General features: G+C 47.7%; 1 protein-coding gene across 5 annotated transcripts in view; it reads right to left on the reverse strand.

The window, feature by feature from the left end:
• The window catches only part of BTBD8 (BTB domain containing 8), a 97,605-nt gene extending 95,518 nt beyond the window's left edge, over window positions 1–2,087 (reverse strand). For 3 of the 5 annotated variants that reach the window (XM_083157103.1, XM_083157102.1, XM_083157100.1), the window contains exons 1-2: window positions 1,677–2,086; window positions 878–1,060 (exon numbers count right to left, since the gene is read on the reverse strand). In XM_083157103.1, the coding sequence (XP_083013229.1) occupies window positions 878–1,060; window positions 1,677–1,828 (335 nt within the window). In that variant the 5' untranslated portion in view covers window positions 1,829–2,086. Of the gene's footprint in view, window positions 1–877; window positions 1,061–1,676 lie in introns of all 5 variants that reach the window. The other 2 variants (XM_083157101.1, XM_083157104.1) reach the window with 2 other exon arrangements.
• Window positions 2,088–15,830: the final 13,743 nt, after the last annotated feature.

Genomic DNA, 15,830 nt, shown 5'->3' on the forward strand with positions numbered 1-15,830 from the left:
TCTGAGGTGTCCTGAGTGCGGTAGGAGTTTTCCCCTGACACCACAGGCAGTGGTGAGTAGATGCAGGATGGGCATACAGGATGATTACAGCGGGTAAAAGCGTCTACTCACATGTCCACCATGGCCACGCCCCCTTGAAATGCTTCTTACACAGCCACTCTTCAGTTGCCCGGGCGGTGTGTTTGGGATGATTGTCATACTGGAAGACCCAGCCACTTTCCATCTTCAATGCTATTACTGAGGGAAGGAGGTTTTTGGCCAAAATCTCACAATACATGTCACCATTCACTGGGAAGTGCCGCCGTGAAACTACACAAGTCTGGCCATTTTCATCCGATTCCTCAGAATCGGATGAAAAGGGCTAAAATCGCACAAGTGTAGGGGGGCCTTTAGAGTTAGGCTGGGGGGGCAGGGCACTGAAATGACTATTAGGGTACAGATGGGAATTATGGTTAGGTGCTAAGGGGGGAGGATTAGGCTGCGGTGGGTGGGAGGGTTAGCATGCATACCTAAAAAGGTGACTATTGAAATGTCGCTGTCAGTCTTCTGACCACTGGCATCCAAATACCACCCTCTCTATAGCGTGACCCTTATTACTGTATCTGTTAAATAATCTGATACAAAATAAAGAGTGTGTGGTCTCCTGGAGAACTCAGATAATGTAAAGTAGCCTAGCAAGGAACCCTTTCATCTCAATTAAATGACCATTTGCAAAAAAAGCTTTTAACACCTTTATACAGAAACAAAGATACTGTACCAATTTAGAGAATAAGAACTGCTCAATTTAGCACATGAGTAAAAAACATTATTAGCATTATAGAAATAATCTGAAAGGAAAAAAAGAAGAAATAACCCTTTAATGCAGCCTGAAACTTACTTTAGGAAAGTCTTTATTTCTGATGACTCCACATTCTGCACAGTGAAGGTATCCTCGCTTCCCCTACTGGTAACAAACATGTAGAATGTTGGTGCTCTTGCACAAAGCACAGCCCTGTGTACTTTAAACTTTGTCTGTCCAGCATTCAGGGTGAAATCGGTTTGGAGTTCATCGTTTAAAAGCCTGCAGAACAAACAGGAGTGAGTAGCATACTGATTTTGGTAGATGATAACATACATGCTCCAATGTTCAGTCATCGGCCAAAATGATTTCCCATGCGGCCCAAGAGTCAGATTTTAATTGAAAAAGTTGACCAAGTGACCAAAAATGTTACGCCAGGCGTGTTTTCACTTATGTCCAGCACTGCATAGCCCTCTCTGTCCTTGGCATCATTACAACTAGGGGTGGTCATCAACAATCAATGGCTTGTAACCATCAATGATCTGATAATGATGGAAAGTGTTCTCAACACCGGTGGGAAGCCACTGATGGGAATGATCACTTGCTATGCTATGTATGTGTGGGGCTCTGTCTGCGCATAGTCTAACTGTCAATGGCTCGCTGTAGATGGTTTATTCCCAATGGTGACAACCCATCAATTGTAGTCAACACTAGTTACAACCCAGTAATGCTGTTTCGATAAATGTACTACCTCTGAAATGCATAGAAATTATTCATGCATGTACGCCTAAGTATGCGCAGAAAAATATACCCCACAAACAGGAACACTGTAACTCTGCCCCAGGGGGGGTGGGAAGTGAAGTGGCATTACTATATTTCAGGCCATACTGTACATTACCTGAGCAGATCTCGGCTGAGCTGGTCACACAGCACATCTCTAAGCCTGCGCCGTTCCGCCACATCCTTGGCATAGAAGCCCTTCAGCTCTGGCCGGCCAGCAGAGGCCATTACTAGGGGTTTTAGTCTGTCTGCATTACAAGGAAGAGTCATTAATAAACTTTCAGTAATCTACTATACACACAGCTGTGCAGCCGACCTCCATAACCAGGCTGCTGCTTTCCCCTGTGCGACTGCAAAGCTCTCAGCACCGCTATACAAGGAGCCGTTACTAAGGCAACAGGTCAGGGCCGCAGAGCAGCACAGCAAGGATTGCAAAGCATCACAGCACGAACAGATCCCTCGGGACAGATGACGCTGCAGTCCCGGCAATGATCGTGTGCACCTTGGACTCGACTCTCTAGAATTCGAACCTGCGATAGTACCCGGCTCGGATACGTCATTCCCGGAAGTAACGCCTCCAAGCGCAACCGACCAATGGACAGCCGAAAACGGACGACCTGTTGTTCCTATTGGACGCATAGACACACGTGGCTGGGAAGATGATAAATATAAATATAAATAAAGCCCACTCTAGCCAGCAGCGCTGTAATCTTCTGTATAATGAGGCCGGTCTAGCAGCACCTAAACCCAGTCACCATACACAGTCACACACAGACACAGACACACACACAGAGACACACACACGCTGAGCTCAGTCACCTGCTGGTCAGTCTTACATGTCACTCTATTAGGTTCAAAAGTGTCAGCATGACACAGCTCAGTTTAATTATAATTTTTTATTTAGTATGGCATCTAACGTTCTGCTGATCTTATACTCAGGGCCGGTGCTAGGGGGTTTGGCGCCCTCCTGCAAACTATAAATTTGCGCCCACCCAAACTTTACAAAGGGACAGTGCACACCAAAAGAAAAACGTGTGATCTCACAAGCAAGGGGAATGGCCACACAATAGTACTCCCACTCCAAATTACACCACATAGTAGCACAATTTTGGTGCCATGAGTTAAAAAAAGAGAGAGTTTGCGCTGTAAGTGCACGCAAAAATGTAGGAGCGTGGCTTCATGAGGAAGCGGTGTGGTCACATAAAAGTACCAATTACACCGTTATCCCCATAACACATTATGCTTCACACCTCAATGCCCATTACACATTATACCACACACAGTAATGCAAATGATACATTATGCCACACATCATGATGCCCATTACACATTATACCACACACAGTAATGCAAATTATACATTATGCCACACATCATGATGCCCTTTACACAATATGCAGCACACTATAATGCCCATTACACATTATGCCACACCCCCTATTTCCCCTTACAAAATATGCAATGCACCATAATGCCCATATGATATTGACACACGTAATGCCCCGAGAACTCCTGCATATGCCCACATTTGAAGGGCTGCTTATTCATAACGCCCACACAAGTTGCCAAAAGTAGTTGCTCTGCTTATACATAGTGCTCACACCAGTTGCCGATATTAGTAGCACTGTGTAACCATATGACCACACCAGTTGCCGACAGCAGTATCGCTGCCTATACACGTGCCCACACCAGTTGCCGACATTAGTAGGGCTGTCTACACACATGCTCACAGCAGTTGCCGACATTAGTAGTGCTGCCTATATACGTGCCCACACCAGTTGCCAACATTAGTAGTGCTGCCTATAGACGTGCCCACACCAGTTGCCGACATTAGTAGCGCTGTCTACACACATGCTCACAGCAGTTGCCGACATTAGTAGTGCTGCCTACACACATGTCCACACCAGTTGCCGACATTAGTAGTGCTGCCTATAGACGTGCCCACACCAGTTGCCGACATTAGTAGTGCTGCCTATACACGTGCCCACACCAGTTGCCGACATTAGTAGTGCTGCCTATAGACGTGCCCACATCAGTTGCCGACATTAGTAGCGCTGTCTACACACATGCTCACAGCAGTTGCCGACATTAGTAGTGCTGCCTACACACATGTCCACACCAGTTGCCGACATTAGTAGTGCTGCCTATAGACGTGCCCACACCAGTTGCCGACATTAGTAGTTCTGCCTATACACGTGCCCACACCAGTTGCCGACATTAGTAGCGCTGCCTATAGACGTGCCCACATCAGTTGCCGACATTAGTAGCGCTGTCTACACACATGCTCACAGCAGTTGCCGACATTAGTAGTGCTGCCTACACACATGTCCACACCAGTTGCCGACATTAGTAGTGCTGCCTATAGACGTGCCCACACCAGTTGCCGACATTAGTAGTTCTGCCTATACACGTGCCCACACCAGTTGCCGACATTAGTAGCGCTGCCTATAGACGTGCCCACATCAGTTGCCGACATTAGTAGCGCTGTCTACACACATGCTCACAGCAGTTTCCGACATTAGTAGTGCTGCCTACACACATGTCCACACCAGTTACCGACATTAGTAGTGCTGCCTATAGACGTGCCCACACCAGTTGCCCACATTAGTAGTGCTGCCTATACACGTGCCCACACCAGTTGCCGACATTAGTAGCGCTGTCTACACACATGCTCACAGCAGTTGCCGACATTAGTAGTGCTGCCTATACACATGCCCACACCAGTTGCCGACATTAGTAGTGCTGCCTATATGCCCACGTCACACACAGAGGGAGAATAAATTAGTGTGGCGATCCACACACACACACACACACACACACACACCCCCCCCCCCCTTGTCGGGATTTCGGTGGTCGGAATTCTGGCGTTGGGATTTTGAACGCCAGGATTCCGACTGCCGGGATTTCATACCAATCCCACAACAACAACAGCAGCAGGACCCCACAGGCTGCTCACAGCAGTTGCCGACATTAGTAGTGCTGCCTACACACATGTCCACACCAGTTGCCGACATTAGTAGTGCTGCCTATAGACGTGCCCACACCAGTTGCCGACATTAGTAGTGCTGCCTATACACGTGCCCACACCAGTTGCCGACATTAGTAGTGCTGCCTATAGACGTGCCCACATCAGTTGCCGACATTAGTAGCGCTGTCTACACACATGCTCACAGCAGTTGCCGACATTAGTAGTGCTGCCTACACACATGTCCACACCAGTTACCGACATTAGTAGTGCTGCCTATAGACGTGCCCACACCAGTTGCCCACATTAGTAGTGCTGCCTATACACGTGCCCACACCAGTTGCCGACATTAGTAGCGCTGTCTACACACATGCTCACAGCAGTTGCCGACATTAGTAGTGCTGCCTATACACATGCCCACACCAGTTGCCGACATTAGTAGTGCTGCCTATATGCCCACGTCACACACAGAGGGAGAATAAATTAGTGTGGCGATCCACACACACACCCACCCCCCCCCCTTGTCGGGATTTCGGGGATTTCGGTGGTCGGAATTCTGGCGTTGGGATTTTGAACGCCAGGATTCCGACTGCCGGGATTTCATACCAATCCCACAACAACAACAGCAGCAGGACCCCACAGGCTGCTCCTCTACTATAATAATAAACTAGGACACCACAGGCTGCTCCCCCTGCATAATAACTGGAGGACACCACAGGCTGCTCCCCCTGCATAATAACTGGAGGACACCACAGGCTGCTCCCCCTACATAATAACTGGACACCACAGGTTGCTCCCCCTGCATAATAACTGGACACCACAGGCTGCTCCCCCTGCATAATAACTGGACACCACAGGCTGCTCCCCCTGCATAATAACTGGACACCACAGGCTGCTCCCCCTGCATAACTGGACACCACAGGCTGCTCCCCCTGCATAATAACACAACACCACAGGCTGCTCCCCCTGCATAATAACACAACACCACAGGCTGCTCCCCCTGCATAATAACACAACACCACAGGCTGCTCCCCCTGCATAATAACAGGACACCACAGGCTGTTCTCCTGCATAATAACAGGACACCACAGGCTGTTGCTCCTGCATAATAACACAACACCACAGGCTGCTCCCCCTGCATAATAACACAACACCACAGGCTGCTCCCCCTGCATAATAACACAACACCACAGGCTGCTCCCCCTGCATAATAACAGGACACCACAGGCTGTTCTCCTGCATAATAACAGGACACCACAGGCTGTTGCTCCTGCATAATAACACGACACCACAGGCTGCTCCCCCTGCATAACTGGACACCACAGACTGCTCCCCCTGCATAATAATGACACCACAGACTGCTCCCCCTGCATAATAATGACACCACAGACTGCTCCCCCTGCATAATAATGACACCACAGACTGCTCCCCCTGTATAATAAAACAACACCACAAGCTACTTCCCCTGCATAACAGGATTGAAGAGTCAGGACATCACAGGCTTCTCCTCAGTCCTGTTCTTCCCCTGTACAGATGCTGTTACCTGAGGCAGTGAGGCTGAGATCTTCACTGCCGCCGGGCGGACACCACAGGCTTCTCCTCAGTCAGTACCTGCAGCACTAGCAGGGAAAGGTGGACGCACAGGCCGGCCGCCGGAAGTAGGGTGCCGTCCGTCGTGTGATGTTCGGCACAGGCAGGCTGCTTGTTGATGGTGCTCTGGCCTCTCGTCCTGCCCACAGTTCCGCCCCCTAGCGGCCTCCTGCACTCTCTAGACATGTCCCCAGTGCAGGAGGCCGGCGGCCATTTTCTTAAAGCCCGGACAGTTCTAATGACAATTCTCACTGGACCACCAGGCGGCCTTCAGTACTGATTGATAAAGCGGCCTGGGGGGCACATGGCACCCGGCCCAGCCCGCCCCTGGTTGAGATGCAGCAGTGTGACTGACAAATACACATGTGCAAAGTCTATCTGAGCCCAGCAGAGGCGGAACTACCATTGGGGAAGCCGGCGCAGTGCTCCAGGGCTGCTGCCCCTGTCACAATCTTCCTGTCAACCAGTTATATTATTTTTTACCTGTCACCCACTGTTGTGTTGCATATTGTGAACTTGGGGTGGTGGGGGGCCTAAATTATATTTTTGCACCTGGGCTCACCACCCACAAGTTTCACCACTTGCGCCCAGTGTGGGACTGCTACCCAGCAAAGGGCTCAGAAAAGGAGGTAAGGCTTAGCTTAAGTCAGAGAGGCTGCATTGGCTGCCAATCATATGGCTGTTTACTAAATACAGAACAGATGAGAGTGCTTAAAGGGGATATGACTGATTCTTAAACAGAGACCTAAAGGGGAATCCAGGGCTTGATTCAGACTTGTTCACTAGGCCGTGTATGTTCTCAGCCTAGCAAACAGTTAAACACTGCTTGGCTAAGCACCTGCCCCACAAATACCTTCACTAGCATGCGAGGGGATCTGTACGGTAACACATCCCCTCGCTTGTGGCCACAAGGTGGAGATATCAGTCCATTGTCACTCACCATCAAATTATTTCTCCTGCCTTCGCTAAGAAACATCATCCTGGGCGGAATTTTCTAGCAGCCGCAGTTCTCCAAATCTCAATCTCCCCATGGCCATCACAGCGCCCAGTAAGTCTTGGCTTACACAGCAGCCACCGCACATAAGGGGGGGGATCCATTCAATGGGGAGTGATTGCACATGTATTTCCCCCCTATTTGCACACCTGTGATGACATTTGCAGCCATGCGCATGGGCGGAATCTCACTGTAGTGGTCAGTGGCTAACTCATCCCCAGGCTACAATAGGTTGCAGTCCAGTGATCAGGTCTGAACCGGCCCCTTTTCTAAGAGCTCCCAGGACCACAGAAAGGGTGATGGGGCTTGTACTAAATTCCCCACTTCACACCAATGTTTTGCATCAATATCAATACAGGCATCCTTGTACTGTATGTCACCGTTGGTTGTACCATATCAAATTACCCCAGCATTATGTCAGGTGCAATTCTCTGCTGGACTACAGCCTCCTATGCTTCCGGCTGTGTGTATGCATTAACACCCCGGGAACATTCCCATAATACATCCACTGAATACCCCATTTTTGTGTGCATTAGTACTCGGGATGCGATCGATAGGCAAGTGAAGTGAGCCATGCGAGTGGGACGCTGTACATTTGGTACTTATGTAGTATCTGGGCTGCCGATTTTCTGATTGTATGCCTTACCTTAAGGCATACAATCAGATGCGATTCGACGCGATTTTCGGCAAAATCGCTTTGAATCGCATGCGATTCGATGCGATTTTGCATAGGGTTCCATGTTAATAAGGTCCTGTTCATTTCCCCACTATCCAAGTGGGCATAGAGTTGATTTTATAAAGCGAGCCCGAAGCGTGGCGAGCCCCGCGAGGGGAGGCGGAAAACATTCTACGTAATCCGCGGCCGCTCGCCACGCTTCGGGCTTGGTGGCTCGCTGCGCTCGTCACGCTTTATAAAATCAACTCTATGCCCACTTGGATAGTGGGGAAATGAACAGGACTATGTTAACATTGAATCCTATGGAAAATCGCATCAGATCGCATGCGATATCAGATGCGATTCGATGCGATTTTTCCGACCCGATTTTAAAATCGGGCGCCCAGATACTACATAAGTACTGTACATTTATGCAGAATGTCGACATAGACATCATAGAACATACAAAACTCATGTCTACCTTTTCCACTTCAACCTATTGCTTGTGTTGACCTTTTGACCATGTGGATGATCCATATCTGGCATCAAGGGGTTTACGATAGGGGCATGACTAGAACATCTCTACATGTTAGTGTATTTCAGCTGCTCAGTAGTAGTAGTAATAGGGAAGCCAATCTCGGGCACTTTTTCAATCCCGAGATTGACCTCCCTATTTTAAAAAAATGCCCCTGCCACACCTTTACTTACTTGTGCAGCGGTGGTGGTGCAGCCATGCTTCGGGCTCGCTGCGCTCGCCACACTTTATTAAATCAACTCCATGCCAACGTGGATAGAGGGGGTATGAAAAGGTCGGGAGGACACGTTCCGCGTGTCACGCTTCGGGGTGATGTGGATAGTGGGGGTGTTTTAGGAACAGATTCTATTCTCCCTCTATGGGAGTCATGTAATCCCAAGAGGGAGAGTAGTCCCTGAAAGTTGGGATCCTGGCTGTCGTGCAGTTTAACAGTCGGGATTCCGACGTCCGAGTACTGACCATCGGAATGCCGACTGACGGCAGGTCATCCAGCACCCGAGGGTAGAATTTTCATAGTTATATACATTTCAAATTACAGCAAAAGTCAACATCTAAATAAAAGAAACCACACATTGTTACATTTCACTTTTTTACTTTTTTTTAGGTCTTGTTTTATCAAAATATATGAGGAAAACGACTGCCTCTGTGTAAGGGACTATCACAACAAGGCAAATTGAAATCAGGCATACAGCAATTGATTATTACAGTAGAGCTTCGCAAACAGCGCTGCAAATTTTCCATGGGTTCGGAAGAAGATGCAAAAATGTCGAATAGTGGTTTGTGAAGGAGAACAGCAAGTACGGACATCACAACATTCGGAAGTACCGTAATGTGAGCTTTACAAACCAAAATTGTGGTAAAATGAGCAAAGAAATGTATCGTTGAACAAACAAATCAAGGAGATCAAGAGCATTTTAATAAGCAATTAAATTAAAAAACGAATCCAAATAAAAAAAATAATAATTAAATAAAACATCATCATCTGGTGTAGGGGATTGTGTACTCAGCAAAGCTGAGTACACACCACCAGACAATGTACTGGTTTCAGTGGCAGTGGTGGATGGTATAGGGGGCCCCGGCGCATAAGAAGAATGGGGAGGCGTAGTATTACCCGGCGTAATGTGCATAGGGTGGTGATATGGGTAGTTGGGCGGTGGGAGCAATGGCCTGTGGCGTATATGACCTGGCGTTATGTCACACTCATCAGTCAAATTCTTGTCTGCTGCGCATGACATACCGCAATGTACTAAGGGGTAGAGTCTTCATCCTTAGGAGTACCCTCTGATCTTCTCCTTGTTGCTTGTTCAACGATAAATGTAATTCGCTCGTAGTACCACAATTTCGGCTTGTAAATTTCATCAGTCACGGCTCCTGAACGTTGAGATTCCCGGACTTGATTGTTCTCCTTCACCACCACTGTTCACATATTTGTGATCTTCTCCCGAACCCACTTCTGCAGAGTCTGCAGCACTGTCACGGGCTCTACTGTAATTAACCAATTTCTCGTATGCCTGATTCCTTTTGGCCTTTTTATGATAGTCCCTGTGATCGGTCCTCCAGAAGCAGTCGTTTTCCTTATATATTTCAATATAACGAGCCCAAAATCCACCCTGCACACGCTTCGGGCTCGCTTTATAAAATCAACTCTATGCCCACTTGGATAGTGGGGAAATGAACAGGACCTTATTAACATGGAACCCTATGGAAAATCGCATCAGATCGCATGCGATATCAGATTCGATGCGATTTTTCCGACCCGATTTTAAAATCGGGCGCCCAGATACTACATAAGTACCGTACATTTATGCAGAATGTCGACATAGACATCATAGAACATACAAAACTCATGTCTACCTTTTCCACTTCAACCTATTGCTTGTGTTGACCTTTTGACCATGTGGATGATCCATATCTGGCATCAAGGGGTTTACGATATGGGCATGACTAGAACATCTCTACATGTTAGTGTATTTCAGCTGCTCAGTAGTAGTAGTAATAGGGAAGCCAATCTCGGGCACTTTTTCAATCCCGAGATTGACCTCCCTATTTTAAAAAAATGCCCCTGCCACACCTTTACTTACTTGTGCAGCGGTGGTGGTGCAGCCATGCTTCGGGCTCGCTGCGCTCGCCACACTTTATTAAATCAACTCCACGCCAACGTGGATAGAGGGGGTATGAAAAGGTCGGGAGGACACGTTCCGCGTGTCACGCTTCGGGGTGATGTGGATAGTGGGGGTGTTTTAGGAACAGATTCTATTCTCCCTCTATGGGAGTCATGTAATCCCAAGAGGGAGAGTAGTCCCTGAAAGTTGGGATCCTGGCTGTCGTGCAGTTTAACAGTCGGGATTCCGACGTCCGAGTACTGACCATCGGAATCCCGACTGACGGCAGGTCATCCAGCACCCGAGGGTAGAATTTTCATAGTTATATACATTTCAAATTACAGCAAAAGTCAACATCTAAATAAAAGAAACCACACATTGTTACATTTCACTTTTTTACTTAAACATTTTTTTTTTTTTTAGGTCTTGTTTTATCAAAATATATGAGGAAAACGACTGCCTCTGTGTAAGGGACTATCACAACAAGGCAAATTGAAATCAGGCATACAGCAATTGATTACTACAGTAGAGCTTCGTAAACAGCGCTGCAAATTTTCCATGGGTTCGGAAGAAGATGCAAAAATGTCGAATAGTGGTTTGTGAAGGAGAACAGCAAGTACGGACATCACAACGTTCAGAAGTACCGTAATGTGAGCTTTACAAACCGAAATTGTGGTAAAATGAGCAAAGAAATGTATCGTTGAACAAACAAATCAAGGAGATCAAGAGCATTTTTATAAGCAATTAAATTAAAAAACGAATCCAAATAAAAAAAAAATAATTAAATAAAACATCATCATCTGGTGTAGGGGATTGTGTACTCAGCAAAGCTGAGTACACACCACCAGACAATGTACTGGTTTCAGTGGCAGTGGTGGATGGTATAGGGGGAACCGGCGCATAAGAAGAATGGGGAGGCGTAGTATTACCCGGCGTAATGTGCATAGGGTGGTGATATGGGTAGTTGGGCGGTGGGAGCAATGGCCTGTGGCATATATGACCTGGCGTTATGTCACACTCATCAGTCAAATTCTTGTCTGCTGCGCATGACATACCGCAATGTACTAAGGGGTAGAGTCTTCATCCTTAGGAGTACCCTCTGATCTTCTCCTTGGTGCTTGTTCAACGATAAATGTAATTCGCTCGTAGTACCACAATTTCGGCTTGTAAATTTCATCAGTCACGGCTCCTGAACATCATCACCCACCTACAAATGTTCACCCCCATGCACATGTTCACCCCCTACTGCCCTGGATCCAGCCACCATAGAACCTGCAAAAGCAAAAAAAAATGACATTAAAACTACTTACCAAGCAGTACGGACATGCTGCTCTGGATCTGCAGTCTACTCACCGCTCCTCGTCACGTGCAGCTTCTGTCTTGGCGCCTCTGGAGTTGTGACTGACAGGGGGGTGTGAAATCGCATCGCACGGCACGAAAACTTACCATGTGATGCGATTTCACTACGCCTACGTACTTATGCTAATTGGGCGCCCTGCAAATACACAAGTACCCAATGTTTAATTTTCTAGAACTATGTAATTTAACTAAAGTTTCTGATTTTTGTAATTGTTGTAAATTAGCTTTGTATGATGCACTATAAATTGTTTTTATTCTTATTTTTGAATAGGAAAAAATGGATATATGTAAGCACTTAAAGGATGTTGTGCATTACTATGCTCATTCTACTAGACTGCATATTACATTATTGGGAGCTGATGTATTTCCGGCATCACTACCGCAGAATACCTCCATCAAATGCTTGAACCAGGTACCGGACTCACTGGTCTCTTTTCCTGGACTTTTTTTATCACTGCCAAGACCACCAATATACCATTTGCCGATCCATCTAAGACCCACCTTTTCATCTTGCCACCCATTCTCCCAAAAGTGCTTCGGACTATCCTCTAGAGCAGGGCTGGGCAACACCGGCCCTCCAGATGTTAGTGAACTACACATCCCAGGATGCTTTGCATTCGTTTTGCTATGTGGCCATGCTGAATCTGATGCAAGGCATGCTGGGATGTGTAGTTCATCAACATCTGGAGGGCCGGTGTTGCCCAGCCCTGCTCTAGAGTCTATGGTGTGGTCAGTTGGTATTTATCATTGTGGTCAGAACTTTACTGCCTCAGGAGTTTGCCAGACTCTACTATGCTAGTCCAGTCCAGATACATTATAGGAGCAAGCTACTGCCATGTGATATCATTAGTGGTTGCCTTTTTTTATTATTTGTTGTGATCCCCATGTTTTATATGGTATATTACATTATTTTTATTCAACAATCCCATTCTTCATTATTCATTCCTTCATTAGAGAGCCATTTCTAGGGAAATTCCATATCCATTTCATTGCTAGCAAGTGGCTGAGGATAGTGATGGAGGCTGGGGCTGAAGAAGTGGATGGGGACTATGGCTGATGTAGGTGATGGGGGCTGTGGCTGAGAAAGGTAATATGGGACTGGGGAAGGTACGGTAAGACTGACGACAGTGCTGATGGGCTGAAAATGGTGAGGAGGTGCTGAGAGTACGGGGGAGGTAGGGGACAGAGTTTGCACCCACTGACTTGGTCTGCACTCTATGGAGGAAGGTACTCACTGCTCTGGACTTTCTGGAACAACTGAAGGCTGATCTCCTGCTATTAGCTCTGCAGCTATGTATGACAGTCCAGGAGGTGAGGTCAGTCATCTGTAGGGGGCTGGTGGAATCAATGTTTATTTTTATTTTGTATCAGTGCATGAATCAATCTTATTTTCCTGTGGGCGCAATCGAAGTACCTCATTTGTTTGTGCAAGCCAATATGTGTGTTTTTTTTCTCCATCGGGTCACAGTTTTTTCGATGTGTCTGTATCTGTATGTCTATGGGGGAGGGGGGAGGTTAATGGCTCTATGCTATAACTTTGCCCTGAGCTAAGTTCTACAGGTCATACATTTATGGACCAATACAGTTATTCAATGGACTGTAATGACCTGCAATTTGTCAGGGAATCTGCAAACTCCAGCACATTAGTGATCGTTGATTTGCCAATTCTGCTCATGTTTGGATCAGTATCAGTGAATCAACAGTTTCAAATATGTTGGCTTTTGCCATCTCCCAATGAAAAACAGTCTTACTAGCTTCGTCCCTTCCTCCAGGAAAGGCTGGATACCACCCTCCTCAAGTGCCCAGATGCTTCTGGATATGAAAATTACAAAGTTCCCATGCATGCCTAATGTGTGGGTCCCATATATTTCCTCTTTAATGCCAACTCTGAAGAAGCTCTTAAGCTGCCCATACACGGTGCATTTTGCGTGTGTGATGCACGCTCCTGTGCACATCCCATTGCACAGTTCAAAAAGTATGTGCTGCACATACTTTTTGAACTAGCTTTGGATAGCATCACACGCCAGGGGCGGATTGGCCCACCGGGAAACTGGGCTGTTTCCCGGTGGGCCGGCATATTTTTAGTGTAAAGGGCCGCCTCCCTGCTTAACAGGGCCGGCCGCAGCATCTCCGTGTATTTTGCCCTGTTTAAAGATGGCCGCGGCCGGCCTCAAGTTGTACCACACAGAGCCGGCCCTAGGCATAGGCATACTAGGCAATTGCCTAGGGCATCAGCCTATGCCTAGTGGCAGCACTGGGCTGGCGCTACCCGCCTAGAGTATGCAGAGCAGGGAGGCGCACTCCCTGCTCTGCATCCTGCTGCTGTGTGCTCTGTGCTGCTGCCGACTGCCATTATGCCTGCCTGACATGCAGCGGCGTCGGCAGTCTGAAGAGCTGCAGCTCCAGGCCGCCGACTGAAAACAGTCCCACAGCACCTGCTGCAGTACAGCCACCAGCAGCAGCTCATCTTTCAACAGTTTGGCCGAAATCCCATAGAAGAATCTGTCTGAGTCGGACTCTGCTCTGCTGCCTGGAAGGAACTTGGAACTGGCCCAAGCTCCGCCCCCAGACACACTGAAACTCCGCCCCTGGACCCACCGAAACCCCGCCTCCGCACCCGCCGATGCTCCGCCCCCAGACCCAATGAAGCTCCCATCCACTTGACCTGCCGATGCTCTGTTCCAGACAGAGTCCAAACTGTGGCTGTGCTGTGAGCATCAGAAGGGGAGGTAGGAAGTGCCGCTGCTGTGACTTTTGGGTTGAGTGTAAGTGTTGTAATCTTAGGGGTGGAGGGAGTGCAGGTGCTGTGACCTTCTGGGTGTGGGAGAGTGCAGGTGATGTGACCTTTGGAGAGTGGGGGTATGGTGGGTGCTGTGTCTTTCAGATTGGGGGTGGGGTGTGGGTGCTGTGACATTTTTAGTGGGGGGAGGGTGCAGTTGCTGTGACCTTAGGGGTACTGTGGTGCAAGGTATGGGTGTGGGCAGATACTGTGATCATTAGGAATTGCTTGCTTGGAGGGGTGCCTGCAGGTGCTTTGACCATTGCTTTCTGCAGAGGCCGTCCATGAATGACATCACAACTTCGCAGGCACACGTATATACCTGCCCAGTTGTGATGTAAGGCATAACATCTTTGGCCAATGATTAATAAAAGTGTATGCACTTAAGGCCCATACATATTAGGCAATCGTGGCCGTGGTAGATATCGTTAACAATATAGACCGCGGCTGCAGGTGGCCAATTTAAGTGTACACACTGAAGGATATCGGAAAACAGTATTATTCATTGATGTTTCCGGGACCTGCTGAACAGACAGGTCATTGGCTATATAGCCAAATTGACCTGCAAGTTCAGCAGACAGGAGCAGCAAAAAATCTGCACCTTAATGGCATAGGGCAAATAAAAATTCATCCTATAAATGATAAAAAGTGCCTATTATTTGGCCTAGGCGAAAAATCAACACCAGTTGAATACCCCCCCAGTGTGTTTGTGTCAGTAAAAGATTTCTGTTTTAGTAAGCGGTGTATGTCAGTAAATATGTATGTGTGGTGTCTGTCAGTAAAGGGTTTCTGTCAGAAAGGGTGTCCCAGTAGCCTCCCTTTCTGCTCCCCCTTTGCCCATTTGATCTGTATTGCCCTCATCTTTCCACACCTGCTCTATTTGCCCAGTCGTTGCTCCCATGTTGACCTCTTTTGTATGTTTATACAGTCACCTCAATGTACAAATGAGACATACAGATGGAGCCACGCTGTAGCATGCCGATTACCGGGACAGGGAAGCGAAAGCATCTCACATGCTCGTGCGTGCATTGCTGTGAATGGGGCACTTGAGCTTCTCACATGCACGCAAGCCTCATTCGCGCCATTTGTCGAGAGCCGCAAAGATGAGAGTGGCACCATTTGTAAGTGCTAATCATTTTTATTTTTGTCCCTGAATCGAGGTACCATCACCCCTACACCCCATTGCTGCATCCAGGGACCGTCATACTTATACCCTGGCCATGCATTCAGGTACCATCATCCCCACACACTGAGCTTTCATCCAGAAGCCATCAACCTCTAAACAGTATCCCT

This window comes from Crinia signifera, chromosome 8 (genome assembly GCF_055691185.1).
Source record: "Crinia signifera chromosome 8, ASM5569118v1, whole genome shotgun sequence".
NCBI lineage: Eukaryota > Metazoa > Chordata > Amphibia > Anura > Myobatrachidae > Crinia > Crinia signifera.